The sequence below is a fragment of the Panulirus ornatus genome, chromosome 65 (genome assembly GCF_036320965.1).
Source record: "Panulirus ornatus isolate Po-2019 chromosome 65, ASM3632096v1, whole genome shotgun sequence".
NCBI classification, from domain to species: domain Eukaryota; kingdom Metazoa; phylum Arthropoda; class Malacostraca; order Decapoda; family Palinuridae; genus Panulirus; species Panulirus ornatus.
Genome location: NC_092288.1, coordinates 13,697,536 through 13,722,333, shown reverse-complemented (window position 1 = coordinate 13,722,333; position 24,798 = coordinate 13,697,536). Strand labels below are relative to the sequence as shown.

The 24,798-nt window shown below is 38.4% G+C and overlaps 1 protein-coding gene across 2 annotated transcripts in view; it reads left to right on the top strand.

Annotated features, from left to right (window-relative positions):
* Positions 1-24,798, top strand: part of LOC139746407 (uncharacterized) — a 34,057-nt gene that overhangs the window by 3,136 nt on the left and 6,123 nt on the right. Inside the window, exons 5-12 of one of the 2 annotated variants that reach the window (XM_071657620.1) lie at positions 2,656-2,789; positions 6,086-6,301; positions 9,402-9,531; positions 12,096-12,273; positions 13,273-13,379; positions 17,789-17,905; positions 23,952-24,047; positions 24,367-24,468. In XM_071657620.1, the coding sequence (XP_071513721.1) occupies positions 2,656-2,789; positions 6,086-6,301; positions 9,402-9,531; positions 12,096-12,273; positions 13,273-13,379; positions 17,789-17,905; positions 23,952-24,047; positions 24,367-24,468 (1,080 nt within the window). The remainder of the gene's footprint in view (positions 1-2,655; positions 2,790-6,085; positions 6,302-9,401; positions 9,532-12,095; positions 12,274-13,272; positions 13,380-17,788; positions 17,906-23,951; positions 24,048-24,366; positions 24,469-24,798) is intronic. The other variant, XM_071657621.1, reaches the window with a different exon arrangement.

The window sequence follows — 24,798 nt, the reverse complement described above, 5'->3', positions numbered from 1 at the left end:
AGTAAGGTCACTGATAACTTAATGAAGCTTGAAGTGTTAAAAACCCATTTCTGTTAGGTTATCAGTTGCCTTACTGGTTCTCCTAGGTTGAGTTGACATGGCCTTTTGGAGAGGGATGTTTTTGAAATGAAGGAAAATGAGTGTCCATATAGTGAATTTGGCTCTGGTAGTACATCTTGAAATCACAGTTGTTGAAAAAATTTCATGCTTCCAGACAAGAGTACTGGTCTTTTTTTCTTGGAGTAATTTCTTAAGTTAGTTCCTGGTAGGGGAAAAGCTCCACCCAGAACAGAAATATTGAAAACATCAGCAAACAGGAGGACAATTAGCAAAAATTGCATCCCTCCAGTCTCATTGTCAAGGGTTAACCAAAGTGGCAAATCATGTCATGTTACTTCCAAGAGTGTGCCATGCTGCCAGACAAATGATATTCTCACCATAAGCCAATAATAGGATATGTTTTGCAAATGAACCCTAGCACATGAAAGCATTATTTTAAATGGTAATTACCAGATTTTTGTGTGGGTATCACAATTACAGAATGATAGTGTTACTTTTCATAATAATGTTAATAATGATGACATTGATAATAACACTATTAATGATAGTAAAGGATTATATAATTATTATTATTATTATTATAATAAAGATAATGATAAAGGATGTTAGTCAATGAGCCCATTTCTTTGCCTGTTCCTGGTGCTATCTTGCTAATGCAGGAATTCATGAACATGAAAAAAAGAAAATGAAAATATGTAAAATAGCATTAAAACAAATTATGATAGTAATGATAGTAATAATGATCATGATTACTTATATATCAATGACAATAATAAGGATGATGATAATGATAATGATGATAATGATGATTATAATGATACTAGTAGTGATTATAATGATAATAATTAATATAAATTTTTTTTGCTTGTTTGGCATTTTCTGCTCATGTATGACAGTGCCAGGAACAAATGAGCAACAGCCTCATTCACACACACTCACTTCTTAGCTGTGATGTATAAAGTACTGAAAGCAGAGCTACCATCCATATTCACATGCCACATGATTTACCTTGACTGCTTTATATGTGCCATTTCAGTCCAGTGACAGTATGTCATCTATCCTATATACTGCAATGGTTTTATTTATTTTTTCCTATGCACATTGCTCACCTTCTTGAATGTTGAAGCCCCAAAACCTTTGCTCCACCTTAACATTTACTTTTTGGATACCTCCTACTTTCTTCCTTCACTTTTGACATGTGAATCCTCTTATTCAGTCCACTTATTTTCTTTTATGTCCTTATTTTAGCACACCCTATTTGGCTCTTTCAGTCAGACTTTGCTTGCTATCACACTTCTTTCCTATCTTTTTCCTTTCCTACATGGTCACCCTGCCTCAAAGCATACTTTGTCATCAGACTTTTGATTTCCAACATGTTCACTCTCTTCCTTTCATTTGTGCATAGTGCCTAAGGTTCATATCCTTATGACACTTTTGAGATTTCTATACCTTTAAACAAGCCAGTCTTTGCCTTTTCAGATACTGACCTCTCCTTTCACACTCTCCTTGATGTGCTGAAAACCTTAGTCCCCCTTCCACCCTTTAGGTCACCCTAGCTCCCATAGTTCATTTCATTATCAAATCCACTCCCAAGTACCTAAATATACTCTACTTCCACCATATCCTCCTCATTCTGACTTAAACTCAGGCCATCCTGCCTCATTACCCAGTTTTTTTTATTCATGCTTGCCTTCATCCATTCCCAGCGCCACCCTGCCCCACAAGAAACATCGTTGCCACCCCTTGCATCAATAAGGTAGCACCAGGAAAACACACAAAACAGGCCATATTCATTCACACTCAGTCTTTAACTGTCAGGTGCAGTGCACTGAAACCAGAGCACCATATTCACATCCAGGCCCCACAGAACTTTCCATGGTTTACCCAAGACGTTTCACATGCCCTTGTTAAGTCCAGTGACAGCATGTTAACCCCGGTATACCATGTCGTTCTAGTTCACTCTATCCCTTGCACTCCTCTCTCCCTCTTGCATGTACATTTTGCCTTACATTTTCATTTTCACTTTACTTTTAGCCTTCCTCATAATCTACAGACTCCAAAGCCATATTTTAGAAAATCATATATCATCATCAACTAACTGTTTCACTGTTGCAGATCATTTGCATGTGGTGTAAGTTGCACCAATCCTAAATATCTCACCCAACTTATTATTCTATGTTTTTGTTTTACATGCTTGTCCTTTAAGATAGACTTTTCATATATCTTTTTACACTTCAACCTTGAATTACTAACCTTTTAGTTACAGTTTTCAGTTTATTCAGGTCACAAGGCCAGTGATTAAGATGAGTTTTCTTTCTTTAAGATTTGCCAAAGTTAAAACTTTTTCCTAGGAAGTATCTTCATCTATTTCAGGGGTTGGAGAGACATGAAAGAGAGGTGTCAACAGGCTGAATCTGGGTTCCTACTGATAATATATTTCAGAAATATTTGTTTATTTTATCATTGCCAGTAGAAAGAAATATTTTATTACTGCTCGTAGAAGGAAAATAGTGTTTAATCATTTTTTCATGCGTGTCATTTACACTCACATGTCTATGATATCATGAAATTACTTGGTAACTGTGTATCTGGCAGTGTCAAGGCTACAGTTGGGAGGAGGTCCAGGAATGTAAAGAGATGCTTCTTCTTCCACCTAGTCAGTTTAAAGAACGTCTCCAACTTCTGAATGAATTTGCCATTGCCAAACCTACGCTTTATCAGGTGGCTAAGTAAGTATGAACTCCTCATTGTCTTGTATATGCAGATTAGCTTTTTATGTTAGATTCTCCGGTCATAAAAACAAAATGCTTCAATAAGTTCAGGCCTTGAATGAAACACACGTACACTAAGCAAAGGTTTGGTGGTCTAATGAAATGGAAGAAAAAGGAAGAGAATAGTCTTTTAGTTTTTGAGGTGTTGGGAAGCTTGCCTTTCATAATTCATTTGGTGATATTTGTAAGGAAAGACACAAGAAGGAAGAGAGTAACAAATTATGGCTTTAAAGGCAAAGAAAGAAATCACAGTTGCCAACCTTCAAGTTGACGGTAATCATGCATAATCATTCAGTGGAGTACTACATGACCTACCGTAGTGTTAACTGTACCCTTGGAAGAGGAGAACTGAGGCAAAAGCATAGCATAGGGAGACATGAAAATGATTTTGTTTGATTTCTTTTTATCAAACTCTCTTAAGTAAGAATGTGGGGTTTGAGATGCCTCATGCATAATAGCAGTACTTTATGCAGGAATGAATCAGTCCTCTGTAGAACTGAAAGACCTCAAAAAGAAACAATCATTAGTATAAGAATAAACTCCCAGTTTTTCACAGGCAGAGATATTAATGTAATAAGGAATTTCCATGATAGGTTAGATACCCTAGTAATAACAAATTTATTCTGCGTATGATTGTGAAACCAAAGGGATTTAAAAGTATTAAACTTAAACCTTGAGTGATGGGTGTCATACAAAAAGTTAATCACAGTATAAGAAATACCTATAGAAATAAAGGGTATATCAAGAAGTGAGCAAACACTTTATATGGTTATGTTATAATGCTGGAGGTAACATATAGGTCTTCAAGGGAAGTATTAGAGAAATAGGAAAGGAGAGGTTGGATGGTTTGTATCAGATAACTGAATTAAAGTGTTTTGGAGCTCTCTTAGTTAGGTTTGATAGTATGAAAGGAGAGATAAGGGAGAGAGCAGTACAGGGTAGAAGACTCTTGATGAGGGATAAAGGTGCAAGTATGGAAGTGAAGAAAGATTAAGCTACTGCATAGTCCTCCCGATCGTGACCTATGGAGCTAAAACATGGATATGGAATGGATCACTGAGTTGAAGAGTTCATGCAGTGAAATGAGCTATTTGAGAGGATTATTTGGTAAGTTAAGATGGAATGAAGGAAGAAAAGAGGGGTTGTATGAGAGATTTGGTATGGTAGGGAATGCAAAGGGAATTGTAGAGTTGTAGACTGGGTGAAATGTAATATTTTTAGGTGATTTGGGCATGTAAAAAGAATGCAAGATGGGGAGTTTACAAGGAGGGTGTATGATGGTATGATGAAAGGGATTGCTGTGAGAGAATGGGGAAATAAAATGGAAGTGTACAAGGGAAGAGAAATGGTGAAAGAATACATGAAATTATGTATGGATGGGAGGCATGTAAGGACAGGGATAAGTGGAAACTTTTGCTATGGCCACCCCATAGATAGGAGTTCCGGAGAGAATGGGCATCAGCGATATAGAAATAAATATATAGTCATACTATACACAAAGCTGCAGGTCAGTGGCTGCGCACTTATGGCGTTGGTTGTAGAGGTACTGAAGAGAGCAGAATATTTTTCTGTGCCCTTCTAATGAGAGAAGATACTATACACTTTTGATGGCACAAGTCAGCTGAATACAGAAGCAGAAGTGGGAAAAATGAAAGCATTGATTGATGTTTGTCACCGTCATCTAAGAGCATTGATCGGTATCTTTTCCATATAAGAGCTAATACATATGGAGAAGTATTTCCTTAAAGGATATGGTAACCACTGGTCAGCTGGAAATTTATGTATGCATCATTTTGCTTCTGTATTTACAGAATGAATATTCTTTGTACGATTTTATGCTTGTCTACATTTTTATCATATTTCCAATTGATTTTTTGTTTTTCATACAAAATCTATGTATAGCTGCCTATGCTGTATCAGGTGCATAAAGATGATTTACTATTAGGGAAGATTTTTATTCAAGCTGAGACAGCACAGGGAACTGAGTTGTATCAAGTTGATCTCATTAATGCTATGTATACATTTATATACCATGCAAAAGGTCCTGGCTCTAATCCTTGCTGATGTAGGGCATTATCTGTGATATATGTATTTTTATTTTTTGTATTTTCATTTTACTTTATCACTGTTTCCTGCATCAGTGATGTAGTGCCAAGAAACAGACATAAAATGGCCACATCTACTCACACTCATTCTCTAGCTATTATATGTAATTCACCAAAACCACAGCTCCCTATCCACATCCAGGCCCCACATACCTTTCCATGGTTTACCCCAGACATTTCACATGCCATGGTTCAGTCCATTGACAGCACATCGACCCCAGTATACCACATCTTTCCAGTTCACTCTATTCCATGCATGCCTTTCACCCTCCTGCATATTCAGGCCCCAATCACTCAAAATCTTTTTTACTCCATCCTTCCACTTCCAATTTGGTGTCCTGCTTCTTGTTCCTTCCACCTCTTATACATATATCCTCTTTGTCAACCTTTCCTTATTCATTCTCTCCATAAGCCCGAACCATTTCAACACATCCTCTTATGCTCTCTCAACCACACTTTTTATTACCACGCATCTCTCTTACCTTTTCATTGCTTACTCAATCAAACCACCTCACATCACATATTGTCCTAAACCATTTCATTTCCAACATGTCCACCCTCCTCCACACAACCCTATCTATAGCCCATTCCTCGCAACCATGTAATATTGTTGGAATTATTGTTCCTTGAAACATACCCATTTTTGCTGTCCGAGATAATGTTCTCTCTTTCCACACATTCTTCATCGCTCCCAGAATTGTCCCCTCCCCACCCTATGACTCACTTCTGCTTCTATAGTTCCATTCACTGCCAAGTTCATTCCCATATATCAAAAATACTTCATCCAATTTTTATCCATTCAAACTTACATCCCAACTAACTTATCCCTCAACCATCCTGAATCTGAAAACCTTGCTTTTATTCACATGTACTCTCACCTTTCTCCTTTCACACACTCTTTCAAACTCAGTCATCAACCTGCAGTTTCTTACTTGAATCTGCCACCAGTGCTGTATCATTGGCAATCAGCAACTGACACTTCCCAAGCCATCTCATGCCCAACAGACTGCATACTCACCCCTTTCTCCAAAACTCTTGCATTTTTACTACCTCACCACCCCATCCATAAACAAATTAAACAGTCATGTAACAGACATTGTAACACCTACAAGTTTTTAGTAATGTTGTATGTACTCTACCCCATTTCAGTGTCTCTGAAATCATGACCTGTAATGTAGGTACCTTCAAAAGGCATGAAATGTACAGTCAGGACTTTGATCTCACAGTTCATTTCCTGGCCTTCATCAGGAGGCACCAATTTCCTCAACCTGTGATTGAAGAATTTTTAGTGCTCTACATGGGTAACGAAAGTGCCCCACTGAAGGATATCTACTTCTTCCTTTTGAAGCACTACTTATCACTGAGGTGAGCATCATTAATTCAGATTCAGAGTAGAGGTCTGAAAGTGTAAGTATTTTGGGTTGTATGATTATCACTGCTTCCTCTTAGAAATGTAAATACAAGGTGTATATAAGGTGGGTGTAAGATGTGTGTATGAATTGGAAGAGAGGAGAGTGATTGGTTCCTAGTAAAGGTTGGTCTGTGGCAAGGGTGTGTGATGTCACCTTTTTTAATTTATTTATGGATAAGGTAGTGAGGGAGATAAATGCAAGAGTTTTGAAGAGAGGGGCAAGAATGCAGGCTGTTGGGATGAGAGGGCTTGGTAAATGAATCAGTTGTTGTTTGCCGATGATACAGCACTAGTGGCTGATTCAAGTAAGACACTGCAGAAGTTGGCGACTGAGTTTGGAAGAATGTGTGAAAGGAAAAAGTTGAAAGTGAATGTGGATAAAAGCAAGGTTATTAGGTTCAACAGGGTTGAGAAACAAGTTAGTTTAGATGTAAGTTTGAATGAAGAAATGTGGGAAGTATTCTTTCTCCCTCGGAAAGCAAAAATGGGTATGTTTGAAGGAATAGTGGTTCCAACAATGTTGTATGGTTGCGAGGCGTGGGCTATGGATAGAATTGTGCGCAGGAGGGTGGATGTGCTGGGAATGAGATGTTTGAGGACAATGTGTGGTGTGAGGTGGTTTGATCGAGTAAGTAATGTAAGGGTAAGAGAGATGTGTGGAAATAAAAAGAGCGTGGTTGAGAGAGCAGAAGAGGGTGTTTTGAAGTGGTTTGGGCACATGGAGAGGATGAGTGAGGAAAGATTGACCAAGAGGATATATGTGTCGGAGGTGGAGGGAACAAGGAGAAGAGGGAGACCAAATTGGAGGTGGAAAGATGGAGTGAAAAAGATTTTGAGTGATCGGGGCCTGAACATGCAGGAGGGTGAAAGGAGGGCAAGGAATAGAGTGAATTGGAGTGATGTGGTATGCCGGGGTTGACGTGCTGTCAGTGGATTGAATCAGGGCATGTGAAGCATCTGGGGTAAACCATGGAAAGCTGTGTAGGTATGTATATTTGCGTGTGTGGACGTATGTATATACATGTGTATGGGGGGGTTGGGCCATTTCTTTCGTCTGTTTCCTTGCGCTACCTCGCAAACGCGGGAGACAGCGACAAAGTATAAAAAAAAAAAAAAAAAAAAAATATATATATATATATATATATATATATATATATATATATATAAAGAACATGGCAAGAGAGATGATTGGGTGTACTGCTACATATGATCTATTTGAGTGAGTTTTCAGCATTGCTGGAAGTTTTTTTTCTGCTAACAGAGCTCACCTTGGTGTCACTTCTTTCTGTTCAGTGTTATTGATAAAGGGCATTAGTGAATTGTTTGAAGAAATACCAGCTTTTTAGTCACCATCTGCAACTTCTACAAAAATTAGATCTACATTTTTGTTTTCAAAATAGTTTTTGACACTTGTTTGTGAATAAAGAATTTCCTTACAATGCAAAATTAGTGTTTTTAACCAAAGAGAATTTTTTCCAAATTTGGGAAATTGTAATTATAATAGTAATCATAATTGATTTTGTTTGGAGGTAATTTTAATTGTAGTGTAATTGCTATTCCCAAATGTATTTGTAAATATAATTGTAATTGTAATTGTAATTCAATTTTTATAACGTGCTCCAACCTTGGTTGGTAGTACTATTCCTTCACACATTCCAATTTGCCCTCCTAGAAATATTTTCTCTTTCTACACATTCTTCAGCTTTCCCAGAATCTTTGACCCCTCCCCACCCTGTGACTCTCCATTCAAACTCAAATCCCAACTAACCTGTCCCTCATTGAGATGGGTGTGTGATGTGATGCATAATGGCAAAAACATTAAGATTAATAAAGTATTTTTTCACAGACTTTTTATTTTTATTTTTTAGTAAGTAATCCATTCAATAACAAATGCTGCTATCAGTGCAATTAGCTGAACTTGAGGGTTAAGGGGTTTAAGAAATTTCTGAACTCAGTGTCCATCATGATTAAGTAATTTTGGACAGGTATCAAAGATAATGCGAGTAAAAAAGACTGGCATTCCTCTTGCTCCTCATTCTTTGAGTTACTGCCTGAAGTTGAATAATTTATTAGCTGCTCCATCTCTTACAACAGTGGGAAGTATGTCCAATGAACCTGGTGGTGGTTGTTTGCTTCTAATTTGTTCTACCATAGATCATATTTCATGAAGATGGATGTTGTAGATATTTTGTGTAAGAATGATTTGATGTTTAACATTTAGAAAAGCTTCATTGGATTGAATCAGGCCATTAACTCAAGTACTCTCACTAACATTAAGAAGTTTCTCCAAATCAACCCTCTTTTATTATTCTTTTGTGAAGAACATTGAATTATAACAAAGTGAATTTCAGAATGCATTAATAGAAATAATCCTATCAGGAAAATTTAGTGAGTTTGTGGTATGGTTATGAGTAAAGAAATTTTTTCTTTATTTTACCCAAGCTTCAAGCTACTGTACAGGCTTATTAGATTATTATGGTTTCAAGAGATTTACGAAAAGTCATTCATATCATGGTGTATGCATTGGTACTTTCAGAATATGATAGTTATTCCTTGTATACTTCATTAAGTCTCCCATTTTCATTGGTATGTTGGGGTTGTACTTCATGCGGGTTTTAGTATGTGCACAGTATATGTACATCAGTTAGTCCATTTGCCTGTATTTCCAAGAGTGCATTTGTGCATAGGAACATTTAATGAGGAGGGGTCATGATTGTTAATTAGGTGCTGGAAGTTTAAAAAGAATCTTTATTGTAAATGCTTCTTTCTGCTTTATAGCAGAGTGGTTGACAAAGAACCCCCATAAGCTGAAAAATCAGAATTTGTAAGGGTACAGAAAAAAGAAAGAAGCAGACATATTGCATTTTATAGATGACAGTGCAAGACTTTATAAAAGATTATGTTTGGGAAATATGATAAATAATATAGTACCTATAATGACAATTTATTTACTGCAACTGGGATTTTTCTTACACACCTATACTTTCCTCTCAGGGATGCATCCATTGTGGACTAGGACTAAGCAATCTCATTATTGATATCCTTTTTTCACAGATTTTCAAGTGATGTTGGTGAAATGGAGTTATTGTTTAAAAGACAGAGGGTCATTACCTGGAAAGCACTTGCTGCTTATCCTCAAATTTGTGATGTTATTATCCATTCACTAAGCCTTGATTTTTCAACAGTAAGTACATGGTAAATTTTTTTTCCATAATTCTAGAACCATTCTAAGATATATTTAGATTTTTTTTAGGAAATTTATGCTGTGAGGGTTTTATAACAAATGCTTGATTACGCTTATGGATCAGATGTGGGTGTGTGGGTGTAGCAAGAGTTAAATCTAGATTACATGAACATTAGGTCCTTCACTTCCTGTAGTGACCATAACTAATTATTCAATCATTTTTATAAAAAGCCATCATGACATTGTTTGTACAGTTTTGTACTCAAGAGAGTTCAGAAATCATCTTAGCCCTACAATTGTATCATGAATGATGATTTTCTGAGTAGTTGAACCCAACTTAAATTCATATTATTGCTGTTTCTTGTGGAGCTGGGTGGTGCCAGGAATGGATGAATATGTACATGTGTATATATATATGAAGACAAGCAAGTGTGAATATGTACATATATGTGTGTATTTATATGTATGTATATGTTGATATGTATATGGGAAACAGCATCTATCAATGGCATCTTAGCAACCTCTCTTCCTTGTATATCATGTGACTCTTCTACATCATCTATCTCGTTTTATCTCCCCTGACGATGAGATCATTACAGTAAAGTGCAATTGGGAACTTGTCATGTTTCATTATTTCATTTTGACCTCTTGAAATATATACATATGTATATATGTATAAGGCTGTGTATGTGTATGTATATGTGTATACACTGATATGTATATGTAGGTGTATGTATATGTACGAGTATGGGCTCTTATGTGTACATATGTGTATTTTTTGCCGTCCAAGATAATGTTTTCTCCTTCCACTCACTCTTCATCGCTCTTGGAACCTTTACCGCCTCCCCCACCTTGTGACTCACTTCCGCTTTCATGGTTCCATTCACTGCAAAGTCCACTTGCAGATATCTAAAATATTTCACTTCCTCCAATTTTTCTCCATTTAAACTTACATCCTAATTAAATTGTCCCTCGACCCTGCTAAATCTAATAACCTTGCTCTTATTTACATTACTCACAACTTTCTCCTTTCACACACTTTTTCGAACTCAGTCACCAACCTCTGCAGTTTCTCTTTCAATCAGCCACCAGAGCTGTATCATCGGTGAACAGAACTGTACTTTCTAGGCCCTCTCACCCCTAACAGACTGCATACTTGCCCCTCTCTCCAAAACTCTAGCGCTTACCTACCTAACCACACCATCAATAAACAAATTAAGCAACCACGGGGACATCACGCACCCCTGCCACACACCAACCTTCACTGGGAACCAATCCCTCTCCTCTCTTCCTACTCGTACACATGCCTTACATCCTTGATTAAAACATTTCACTGCTTCTAGCAGCTTTCCCCTGCACCATATACTCTTAAGACCTTCCACAAAGCATCTCTATCAACCCTATCATATGCCTTAATCGCTGTTTCCTGCGTCAGCGAGGTTGCGCCAGGAAACAGACAAAGAATGGCCCATCCGCTCACATACACACATATAAATACATAAATGCCCATACACACAAACATATACTTTTACATATCAGCATATACACAAGTACATTCATATACATACACATACACAGACATACACATATATTAAATACACGTTTGCATAATCATATTTACATGCTTTCATCTATTCCTGGCAGTACCCTGCCCCACAGGAAATAGCATCACTACCCCCTACATCAGCGAGGTAGCGCCAGGAACACAGACAAAACAACCCACATTCATTCACACTCAGTCTCTAGCTGTCATGTGTAATGCACTAAAACCACAGCTCCCTATCCACATCCAGGCCCCACAGACCTTTCCATGATTTACCCTAGACGTCTCACATGCCCTGGTTCGGTCCTTTGACAGCACGTCCACCCCAGTATACCACATCATTCCAATGCATTCTGTTCCTTTCACGTCCCCTCCTGTATGTTCAGACCCCAATCACTCAAGCTCTTTTTCAATCAACCCTTCCACCTCCAGTTTGGTCTCCCACTTTTTGTTCCCTCCACCTCTGACACATATATCCTCTTTGTCAATCTTTCCTCACTCATTCTCTCCATATGTCCTTACCATTTCAACACACCCTCTTCTGCTCTTTCAACCACACTCTTTTTATTTCCACACATCTCTCTTACCCTTTCACTACTTACTCGATCAAACCACCTCACACCACATTTTGTCCTCAAATATTTAATTTCCAACACATCCACCCTCCTTCATACAACCCCATCTATATCCCATGCCTCGCAACCATATAACATTGTTGGAATTACTACTCCTTCAAACATAACCATTTTGCTCCGAGATAGCGTTCTCTCCTTCCACACATTCTTCATCACTCCCAGAATCTTTGCCCCCTCCCCCACCCTTTGTGTATTTCTCATTCATTTATTTAATGTGTCTAATGTGTCTCAAGGTAAATCATCAAATCAGCACTGAGCAATGGCATGGAACATTAGATATTCACAATATTAGGGAATAGTATTCCTGTTTTGCATAATGAGTTTTTTCTTCCTTTTTTATGGACATACGTTGCAGTAGTATTCAATTCTTTTTTATGTATTTGCAGGTACTATCAAAACCACTTTTATTGAACATTGATCCAGTGAAGGTAAAGGAATTGCTGGAAAAATATCCACATATAGGCAGTTCATCAACAGTGGATATCATTAAAGAATTTCCAAAGTTTGCATTATTACCACTTTCGAAGACCGAACTCTGGTTAAGATTGCTTCAGAAGTATAAAGGTATTGTATGTTCTTAAAAAGATAATAGTTTCCAGACATTTAAGATTAAATGTATGTCTAACCTTTCTTCTTGAGTTTTTATGAAGGCTGGTTATAAGAATGAACATATAGTCTTAATTGTAACACATTGGGGAAAATCAGTGAAGGGGCAAATGGGGAAGTGGCAACAGGTAGTGATGAAGTGAGGAGGAGATATAGTAAGTATTTTGAAGGACTGTTGAATGTGTTTGATGATAGGGTGGCAGGTATAGGGAGCTTGGGTCAAGATGGTATGCGAGTTGAGAGAATCTTGGAGAGTAGTTTTGTGAAAAGAGAAGTGGTGAAGGCCTTGCATAAGATGAAATGTGGTGAGGCAACTGGAGTAGATGATATTGCAGTTAAATTTCTTTAGAAAGGGAGTGACTTTAGTTGATTGGTTAGTTAGGATTTTATGTGTATGTATGGAACATGGTGAGGTGCCTGAGGATTGGCAGAATGCATGAAAAATGCCATTGTACAAAGTCAAGAAGGACAATGGCAAGTGAGAATTCTAGCTTTAAAACATGGCTCAAAGTCAATTTTATTATATACCCTTTTAAGCTCTTTCACAGCTTTCTTTAGAAGTTGTGTCATCTGAACAAACAGTGTTTCCAGCTTTTATCACCGTCTAATTTCTCTATGCTTTTGACCTTCCTTTACTCTATTATCCATGCTTCCAACTCCCTTTAAGTCTCATTTTATATTTGTTTTAAACTCTTGCAATGAAAGTACCTAAGAACCATGGTAGTATAGTACATCCTTTTCTAATCTCAGATTTACCTATAAACCAGTCACTGAGTACACCACAACTGGCACAAAATTTACAATCTTCAGAGTCATATCAAATCATTTAGATTTCATCTCCATGTCATGTTCTTTAAGTATGTTATAAATTCTCCCCATTCAAAATTATGTTTTTCACATGATGCCTTACTGTATGAAATCTGTCGTCATACATACATTTCTTTTTTCTTTCAACAGTGACCAAATTCAAGTTTACCTCTGATGTTTTTCGTCTATTTAAAAGTAATGCCTTCAGGGATGTCGAAGAGAGATTGCAGGCTCTATCAAGGCTTCCAGAATGGCAGGCTAGTGAAGTTATGTTTTCGAAAATTTAGATCTTAGAGATACTGCAGGTAGTAGATGCTATATAATGTTTTGTGAGCCCAGTTAGTGTACCTCTCTACAGTGTCCACAAAAAGCCTTGTCCTCCCTCCTCCCATATATTTTCAGAGTTTATGTCACACTTACATTTTTGTACTTTGTCATCTCTCCCTTGGCCTTCATTACCATCTGCAGACTTTTGGGCTTGGACTTGACAAGGTTACATAGGTTCTTGATTTCCTGAATGAAGTTAGGCACTGATTAGGTGTCACAGGAGGCAGCCTCCTGATCGAGCATTCTGAGCAGTGAGTGTGCCTAGAAATCTCATGTTTTCCCACATTTACTAGCTTACTGGTGAGAATTTTGTCTTTCATCTCCTCAGAAAGGTAAGAGCCAACCATCTTGAAGCACATTTGAGGGAAATAAGTGCCTAGGTGAGATATCCCCTATATGAAGTGGCAGCCAGGGAGAGTAAAGAAAAAAAATCCTTCCCTAGAGATAGCCTAAGGCACACTGAGGCAGATTGCTGGTGCTGACACTGTTAAGAAACACCATTCTCAGTAACCAGATGTATGATGATTACACCCGAGTGTTATGTGCTTGTTCCCACAATAAACCTTAGCTGTGTATTGCCTCTGAAAATATATGGCGGTAAACATTGCTTTTTGTAGACACTGTGCTAGATTTGTATGAATAAGCCAAACCACCTCACACCACATGTTGTCCTCAAACATATCATTTCCAGCACATCCACCCTCCTCCGCACAACTCTATCTAGAGCCCACACCTCGCAACCATATAATATTGTTGGAATAACTATTCCTTCAAACATACCCATTTTTGCTTTCCAAGATAACATTCTTGACTTCCACACATTTTTCAGTGCTCCCAGAACTTTCGCCCCCTCCCCCACCCTATGATTCACTTCCGCTTCCATGGTTCCATTTGCTGCCAAATCCACTCCCAGATATCTAAAACACTTCACTTCCTCCAGTTTCTCTCCATTCAAACTTACCTCCAGTTGACTTGACCCTCAACTCTAATGTACCTAATAAACTTGCTCTTATTCACATTTACTCTCAGCTTTCTTCTTTCACACACTTTACCAAACTTAGTCAACAGCTTCTGTTGTTTCTCACCCGAATCAGCCACCAGCGCTGTATCATCAGCAAACAACAACTGCCTGACTTCCCAAGCTCTCTCATCCACAACAGACTGCATACTTGCCCCTCTTTCCAAAACTCTTGCATTTACCTCCCTAACAACCCCATCCATAAACAAATTAAACAACCATGGAGACATCACGCACCCCTGCCGCAAACCAACATTCACTGAGAACCAATCACCTTCCTCTCTCCCTACACACACACATGCCTTACATCCTCGATAAAAACTTTTCACTGCTTCCAACAACTTGCCTCCCACACCATATATTCTTAATACCATCCACAGAGCATCTCTATCAACTCTATCATATGCCTTTTCCAGATCCATATATGCTACATACAAATCCATTTGTTTTTCTAAGTATTTCTCACATTCTTGAAAGCAAATACCTGATCCACACATCCTCTACCACATCTGAAACCACACTGCTCTTCCCCAATCTGTTGCTCTATACATGCCTTCACCCTCTCAATCAATACCCTCCCATATAATTTCCCAGGAATACTCAAAAAACTTATACCTCTGTAATTTAAGCACTCACTTTTATCCCCTTCCTTTGTACAATGGCACTATGCAAGCATTCTCCCAATCCTCAGGCACCTCACCATGCGTCATATATACATTAAATAACCTTACCAACCAGTCATCAGTACAGTCACCCCCTTTGTTAATAAATTCCACTGCAATACCATCCAAACCTGCAGCCTTGCTGGCTTTCATCTTCCGCAAAGCTTTTACTACCTCTTCTCTGTTTACCAAATCATTCTCCCTAACCCTCTCACTTTGCACACCACCTTGACCAAAACACCCTATATTTGCCACTATATCATCAAACACATTCAACAAGCCTTCAAAATACTCACTCCATCTCCTTCTCACTTCACCACTACTTGTTATCACCTCCCCATTTGCCCCCTTCACTGAAGTTCCCATTTGTTCCCTTGTCTTACACACTTTATGTACCTCCTTCCAAAACATCTTTTTATTCTTAAAATTTAATGATACTCTCTCACCCCAACTCTCATTTGCCCTCTTTTTCACCTCTTGCACCTTTCTCTTGACCTCCTGTCTCTTTCTTTTATACATCTCCCACTCATTTGCATTATTTTCCTGCAAAAATCGTCCTAAAGCCTCTCTCTTCTCTTTCACTAATAGTCTTACTTCTTCATCCCACCACTCAATACCCCTTCTAATCTGCCCACCTCCCATGCTTCTCATGCCACAAGCATCTTTTGCGCCGGCCATCACTGCTTCCCTAAATACATCCCATTCCTCCCCCACTCCCCTTATGTCCTTTGTTCTCACCTTTTTCCATTCTGTACTCAGTCTCTCCTGGTACTTCCTCACACAAGTCTCCTTCCCAAGCTCACTTACTCTCACCACTCTCTTCACTCCAACATTCTTCTTTTCTGGAAACCTCTACAAATCTTCACCTTTGCCTCCACAAGATAATTATCAGACATCCCTCCAGTTGTACCTCTCAGCACATTAACATCCTAAAGTCTCTCTTTCGCGCGCCTATCAGTTAACATGTAATCCAATGATGCTCTCTGGCCATCTCTCCTACTTACATATGTATACTTATGTATATCTCTCTTTTTAAACCAGGTATTCCTATCACCAGTCCTTTTTCAGCACATAAATCTACAAGCTCTTCACCATTTCCATTTACAACACTGAACACCCCATGTACACCAATTATTGCCTCAACTGCCACATTACTCACCTTTGCATTCAAATCACCCATCACTATAACCCAGTGCTACTCCTTCCCTTGCCCTTGTCCTCTCACTAACCCCTGACTTTACTCCCAAGACATTCCCAAGCTACTCTTCCCCTGTACCCTTGAGCTTCATTTCACTTAGAGCCAAAACATCCGGGGTCCTTTCCTCAAACATGCTACCTATCTCTCCTTTTTTCTCATCTTGGTTACATCCACACACATTTAGACATCCCAATCTGAGCCTTCGAGGAGGATGAGCACTCCCCGCGTGACTCCTTCTGTTTCCTCTTTTAGAAAGTTAAAATACAAGGAGGGGAGGGTTTCTAGCCCCCCGCTCCCGTCCCCTTTAGTCACCTTCTATGACATGTGAGGAAAGCGTGGGAAGTATTCTTTCTTCCCTATCTCCAGGGATGAAAATATTTGAATATGTTTGTAGGTAATTATCTAAAAGTATTTTCATGACTCCTTCCATAGGATGAAAGACATATTTTGACCAGTTTTTCATATTTTTTTAGTGTTCTGTGGTATTTTAAGCACCCTAACCTTGGCTTTTGATTTGAGCCATTTATGGTGAAGTAAATTTAGGCTTATCACCAGTTTAGTGAAGATGCATATGTTAAGAGTGAAGTGAAAATGCATTTGTTTAGAGTGAAGTGAAAATGTATTTGTTGAGGATGAAGTAAATCTAGGTTTATTGAGTGCAAAGGGAAAATGCACTTGTTGAAGGTGAAGTGAAAATGTGTTTATCAGAGGTTATGTGAATTAGGTTCACTGAAGATGCAGTGAAGAGATTTTTGATGATCGTGCATTCATTTGCAAATGCTAGTGTTACTATGAATTCATAAATCAAAACCAACTTGAGCTGGGATTCTTTACCTAAACTTTTGTATAACAAATCTTGATCAGTCTTGATTTTCTTAATTAACTGGCTGATTGAGGGAGATCAGGCATTCTTCTTTTTTAGTGCAAATGATAGGCCTCTGCTTCATTTATGATATTACCAAACCAGCATGCTAAGTTGTAAGGGAAAAGTTTAATTTTTTTGTTCTTTCCATTGACTTGACTCTTAAATGCATGAGGATAAAAGCAAGCAAGCACTTTAGGAAAATTTGGTATGTAAAATCCCTTAGGGATTTTGATGAACAAAACTTTCCGTAAACTGAACTAGTTGGTATGTAAAGGTGTGTGGCCAGTGAGAGAGCTTGTATAAGGGAGAACTGTTTTTTTCCAGTGATATATTCAAGTTATAAAGTACTATGCAGATGAGATATATTAATGTCAACATGCTGGTGTGATGAAAGGGGACAGATTGCATTAGTTTATGATCCAGGTATCAAAAACACATGAAACAAATGTACATATCACTCTCAATACATCTCTTAAAGCTTTCATTTGGAGGATGTGATATTTAATGTATAGTTTATCAAGGATGTGGTGTGTGAAAAGTGTGGATTTTGGAGAATTCACTGTACAGTGTAAACTAACATATGGTTTTCTCATCAGGTCATTTGTTTATCTGAAAGACTGTTTACTATCTTGCAATACCCAAGATATTTGAAGAATTTGTTAAGTGTCTCAGAGTCTGGAGAAGATATATCCAGTTTGGCATCAGCCATGAAGGTGGGGTAATTAAATTTTTCCATAGGTAATGTGAATAGTGCATGGTTAGATATGTATGATAGCATTAAGGTTAATTTCATGTTGCAGGCAGAGATGAATTAATATAAACTGTTAATATGAATATCAAGGAATTGGAGAATTAGGGAGCTTATATAAGAGGAGGATGAAATTTTGAATGGTACTCTGCATTGTTTTTCAACTGAGATTCCTGGTAACCCCAGCATTTTAGAAGTTTCACCAAATTATTGATGATTAAAAAAGTCATAGAAGTCCATTAGTTTATGATTTATAAATGGAGTTCCTTTACCTTGTGTTTAGCTAATGGTTGTCCTAGAATTTGCTGTGAAGTAATAAAGATCTTGTTTAAGAATGATGGAAAAGATTTAGTTTTCAAAAAATATTGAATTGCTAGCTTCCTTGACAAAGATGTTGCAAAACACTAGTATACTCTGTCATTAGAATTTGATATCATGATATATACTAATAACATCCAAATACAAAGCTCTGATGGTCAAGCTGGGGCTTGTTGTTAAGGAGCTTTCACAGTCCTCTGGTTGAAATATTTTCATGATTCCCTTTATGGTCAGTCATAAAGGCAGTAATGGTAACAGAAAGCAAGTAAGAGAGGCAGGAGTGGGGGATGGAAATTATTTCCTTTTGTATCTCTACAGTACTTTATAAAAGTACGGAATGTGCCCCACTAACATGTCGACTACTGGTATTCTGTCTACAAACATACAATCTCTCCATGTCATATGTAACATTTGACAACACTTAACTCATGAAGCTCATTCTTCATAACTCTAGATTTTTTTGCGGTGAGCACTATGCACTAGCCCTGCCTTTTGGCAAAATGGTAGCAGTAGATAGTAGTTGGTAGGAACATTTAGGCAGGATTATTAGGTAGAAACATTAGGTAGAAGCAGTAGATACAAGCATTAAATAGAAGTAGTCATTAGGAACATCAGACAGAAGTAGTCATTAGATAGCCCTGCCTTTTGGCAAAATGGTAGCAGTAGACAGAAGTAGTTGGTAGGAACATTTAGGCAGGATTATTAGGTAGAAACATTAGGTAGAAGCAGTAGGTACGAGCATTAAATAGAGGTAGTCATTAGGAACATCAGACAGAAGTAGTCATTAGATAGGAGCCTCTGCAAACACTGCACTATTCTTGCCATCTGCCAGTGGCCTATTAAAGGTGAGGCACTAAAGGCCAAGAAGCAGCACCGGGGTTCTTTAGTTATGAAGAATCTGTTGCCTCGGCAACCCCTTTGGAGGAGTTCCAGTAGGAACAGGCTTCAGAGATATCGATAAATAATAGTTCTTTTTAGAAGCATGGAACACAGAAAGGAGCCTAACAAGAGGTTTTCCTCATAGGCTCAGTTCTTGCACTCCTAACACTACCTTGATAAAGCATGAAAGGCAAGAACAGTTGGGATCATCAGTGAAGGGAACAGATGGTAAAGTGGTATAAGGTGAAGAGGAGAAAGAATGAGTATTTTTAAAGGACTGTAGAATGTGTGTGATGAAAGGATGGCTTTTGTGAGGAGTTTTGTATTTGTAGGTATTTAAAAAGAGAGTCATAGCAAATGGTTGGTGAAAAGAGAGATGATAAATGCCTTGCATAAGATGAAGCGTGGCAAAGTAGCTAGAGAAAAAGGAACTGGAGTCAAGTATGTGAGAAAGAGATTGACTGAATTGTTGATTGGTTAGTTAGGATTTTCATTGTGAGTATGGCTTAAGATGAGGCTCCTGAGGATTTGTGGAATGCCTGTGTAGTTCTTTTGTATAAAGGCAAAAGTGAATGTTTGGATCACAGAGGAAAATTACAGAGGTATAAGTTTGTGTAGGGTACTTGTAAGTTGTATGGAAGAATGGAATCAAGAGGGTTGTTGCAGTTACAGAGCATCAGGCTGGAGAGGAACTGTAGATCACTGTGTAGTAGAGGATATATAGATCAGATGGTTGCTTGGAAAAATTTGTTTGAGGAATACTTAGAAAATGGAAGAATTTACGTTTGACATTTTTGTATCTTGAGAAAGTGTATGATAGGGTTGAAGTGTTTTAGAGAATTAGGAGTGGATATGGCAGAGAATGGAACCATAGGAGCCATTGTATGGCATAGGGTGGGTGAGTGGGCAAAGGGCCAAGGCACATTGAGAAATCTTTGGAAAGAGACGTCGCTATCTGGGAGGGCAAAGATTGGCTCATTTGAAAGTACAATAATCCCGATGGTGTTGTATGGATGTGGGGCTTGGGTTATAACCAAGAAGGTACAGAAGAGGGTAAATGTGTTAGAAATGAAATATTTGAGGGCAACATGTGGTGTGAGGAGGGCTGTTATAGTAAGAATAATATTATAGGGTAAGAGATAGTTGTGGTAACAAGGAGAGTATGGTTAAGAGAGTTACAGTGGGTATGCTCAAATGGTTTAGACATGGAGAGAATAAGTGAAGAGAGATTGACAAAGAGGGTATATGTGTCAAAAGTGGAAGGAACAAAGAGGAGCAGGTGACCAAGTTGGAAATGGAAGAAGAGAGTGGAAACGGATGTGAGTGCTCGAGGCGTCAACATGCAGGAAAGTTTAAGGGATGCGCAGGATATAGTGAATTAGGATGATATGTTATACAGGGCAAATGCTGCTGTCAGAAAAAACTCTGTTGTTTCCTTCAAGGTTTATGGAGCCTGTATCAGCAAGGTAGTGTTAGGAAAACGGACAATGAAGGCCACATTCTTTCACACTCTTTCTCAAGCCATCATGTGTTATGCACCAAAACCACAGCTCTCTGTCCACATTCAGGCCCCACAGACCTTTTCATGGTTTACCCCAGATATTTAACATGCCCTGGTTCAGTCCATTGACAGCACGTCGACCCTGGTAGTCCGCATCATTCCAATTCACTCAATTCCTTGTACGTCTCTCACCCTCCTGCATGTTCAGGCACTGATCACTCAAAATCTTTTTCATTCCATCCTTCCACCTCCAATTTGGTCTCCCACTTCTTGTTCCCTCCACCTCTGAAACAACCTCTTTGTTAACCTTTCCTCACTCATTCTGTCCATGTATCCAAACCATTTCAACACTTCCTCTTCTGCTCTCCCAGCCACACTCTTTTTATCATCACATATCTCTTTTACCCTTTCATTACTTACTCGATCAAACCACCTCACATCACATATTGTCCTCAAATATTTGATTTCCAATGCATCCACCCTCTGTACAACCCTATCTATAACCCATACCTTGCAACCATATGGTATTGTTGGAACTACTATTCCTTCAAACATACCCATTATTATACAGCAACAGGAGCCCTTTCTTGATATGGTCCTGGGGCTGTAACCCTAGGACCCCTTATCCAGGGCCTCATGTAGCTTCAAGGCTGCATTACACTTTAGTGACAATGGTACACCCTCATCAAAGGTGACTTTTCACTCAGTGTAACCTGAAGCAGGTGGAAACTGGTTTATTTATTCATTTATTATTGCCATCGGGCCATATTCTTGAAAAGGTCCTGGAGTTATTCTATGATACCTTTTCCAGGAGCTTCTACAGCTTTAAAGCTGTGCTACATCTAGTAGCAGGGAAAAGTTGGGCTCTTGTGGAATAGGAACTTCTTTGACAAAACTTTGCTCTCAGTGATGCAGCCTTGCCAAAGATGCCTTTTCTCTTGTAGGATCTAGTAATATTGGTGGAATCTGGTAACCCATTTTTTCATACCGTTTCACGCATTAGTGAGGTAGCTCCAGGAACAGACAAAGAATGGTTACATATACTCTTTCTTTCAAACTATTCACCATTTCCCGCGTTAGCAAGGTAGCGTTAAGAACAGAGGGCTGGGCCTCTGAGGGAATGTCCTCACCTGGCCCCCTTCTCTGTTCCTTCTTTTGGAAAAAAAGAAAAAAAAAAAAATATATATATATATATATATATATATATATATATATATATATATATATATATATATATATATATATATTTTTTTTTTTTTTTTTTCATACTATTCGCCATTTCCCGCGATAGCGAGGTAGCGTTAAGAACAGAGGACTGGGCCTTTGAGGGAATATCCTCACCTGGCCCCCTTCTCTGTTCCTTCTTTTGGAAAATTAAAAAAAAAACGAGAGGGGAGGATTTCCAGCCCCCCGCTCCCTTCCCTTTTAGTCGCCTTCTACGACACGCAGGGAATACGTGGGAAGTATTCTTTCTCCCCTATCCCCAGGGATAATATATATATATATATATATATATATATATATATATATATATATATATATATATATATATATATATATATATATAATTTTTTTTTTTCTTTTTTTTTTTGCTTTGTCGCTGTCTCCCGCATTTGCGAGGTAGCGCAAGGAAACAGACGAAAGAAATGGCCCAACCCACCCCCATACACATGTATATACATACGTCCACACACGCAAATATACATACCTACACAGCTTTCCATGGTTTACTCCAGACGCTTCACATGCCTTGATTCAATCCACTGACAGCACGTCAACTCCGGTATACCACATCGCTCCAATTCACTCTATTCCTTGCCCTCCTTTCACCCTCCTGCGTGTTCAGGCCCCGATCACACAAAATCTTTTTCACTCCATCTTTCCACCTCCAATTTGGTCTCCCTCTTCTTCTCGTTCCCTCCACCTCCGACACATATATCCTCTTGGTCAATCTTTCCTCACTCATTCTCTCCATGTGCCCAAACCATTTCAAAACACCCTCTTCTGCTCTCTCAACCACGCTCTTTTTATTTCCACACATCTCTCTTACCCTTACGTTACTTACTTGATCAAACCACCTCACACCACACATTGTCCTCAAACATCTCATTTCCAGCACATCCATCCTCCTGTGCACAACTCTATCCATAGCCCACGCCTCGCAACCATACAACATTGTTGGAACCACTATTCCTTCAAACATACCCATTTTTGCTTTCCGAGATAATGTTCTCGACTTCCACACATTCTTCAAGGCTCCCAGAATTTTCGCCCCCTCCCCCACCCTATGATCCACTTCCGCTTCCATGGTTCCATCCACTGCCATATATATATATATATATATATATATATATATATATATATATATATATTGGGAGGTAAGTTTGAATGGAGAAAAACTGGAGGAAGTAAAGTGTTTTAGATATCTGGGAGTGGATCTGGCAGCGGATGGAACCATGGAAGCAGAAGTGGATCATAGGGTGGGGGAGGGGGCGAAAATCCTTGGAGCCTTGAAGAATGTGTGGAAGTTGAGAACATTATCTCAGAAAGCAAAAATGGGTATGTTTGAAGGAATAGTGGTTCCAACAATGTTGTATGGTTGCAAGGCGTGGGCTATGGATAGAGTTGTGCGCAGGAGGATGGATGTGCTGGAAATGAGATGTTTGAGGACAATGTGTGGTGTGAGGTGGTTTGATCGAGTAAGTAACGTAAGGGTAAGAGAGATGTATGGAAATAAAAAGAGCGTGGTTGAGAGAGCAGAAGAGGGTGTTTTGAAATGGTTTGGGCACATGGAGAGAATGAGTGAGGAAAGATTGACCAAGAGGATATATGTGTCGGAGGTGGAGGGAACAAAGAGAAGTGGGAGACCAAATTGGAGGTGGAAAGATGGAGTGAAAAAGATTTTGTGTAATCGGGGCCTGAACATGCAGGAGGGTGAAAGGAGGGCAAGGAATAGAGTGAATTGGAGCGATGTGGTATACCGGGGTTGACGTGCTGTCAGTGGATTGAATCAGGGCATGTGAAGCGTCTGGGGTAAACCATGGAAAGCTGTGTAGGTATGTATATTTGCGTGTGTGGATGTATGTATATACAAGTGTATGGGGGTGGGTTGGGCCATCTCTTTCGTCTGTTTCCTTGCGCTACCTCGCAAACGCGGGAGACAGCAACAAGGCAAAAAAAAAAAAAATTATATTTTTTTATTTATTTTTATTTATTTTGCTTTGTCGCTGTATATATATATCAGATTACTTTCTATTCAGATTTTCAGATTCAGTTTTATGTTGATATCTCTAAATTTGTTTCATTATTCTAGGACAGAGGAGAGGGGACTGTTGTACATCATATACAACGAATTTCTTCAGAGATGTGTGTGTATGTGGCACACGAGCTTGATATAAAGGAAACTGAGGTAAGGACACTTGTGCAATCACACAAAAGTGTAAAAGAGATATGTCTCTCAGGTTTACATACTTCAAATGGGGACTGTAAGTTTTCACATCATATCTTCTAAAGTCAAGGATTAGCTAATTCCTTTACTAATAAGTTTTATCAACAAATCTACAGATGAGAGACAGTGTAAATAATATTGTTCATCTAAAAAAGTATATTTACCAAAGGCCGTATCATAACGATGTGTATTTTCTAGAGGATCCTATCTCTACAAGAATATGTTAGTCCGTCAACCTGTTTTTTAATGTTTTCCAAGTATTTTTAACTGTTAATTTCAGGCTAGAGAGCTACTGCAGGAAGACTATATTAAACGACGTGGAATGGCTCATGTTAAACTAGTGCTGAATCTACTTTTTGATTTTGGATTTACTCGAGAACAGGTATGATTCTATTTTTTAGTTCCTTTGAATGTTTGTATTGAATTCTCATTGATATATTATGTCTGTTTTTGGTTTGTTGTCATAGATATTTTTTAGATTATTTGGAATAGAATCATGTATATTCTGTATGCCATTTAGAAATATCCTCTCTCTTCTAAAGAGATGCGTGTTCCTTTGCTTGATATCCTGAAGAATATTGTTGATAGTAGATATCATCACATTTTACTATGCTTGTTTCCTTTTCATAGTAATCCCTCTTTTTTCTTCCATTCAGTCTATAGTCACCCCTTATGCCCACATATTTTCACCTCACTGATATACAATTGCTGT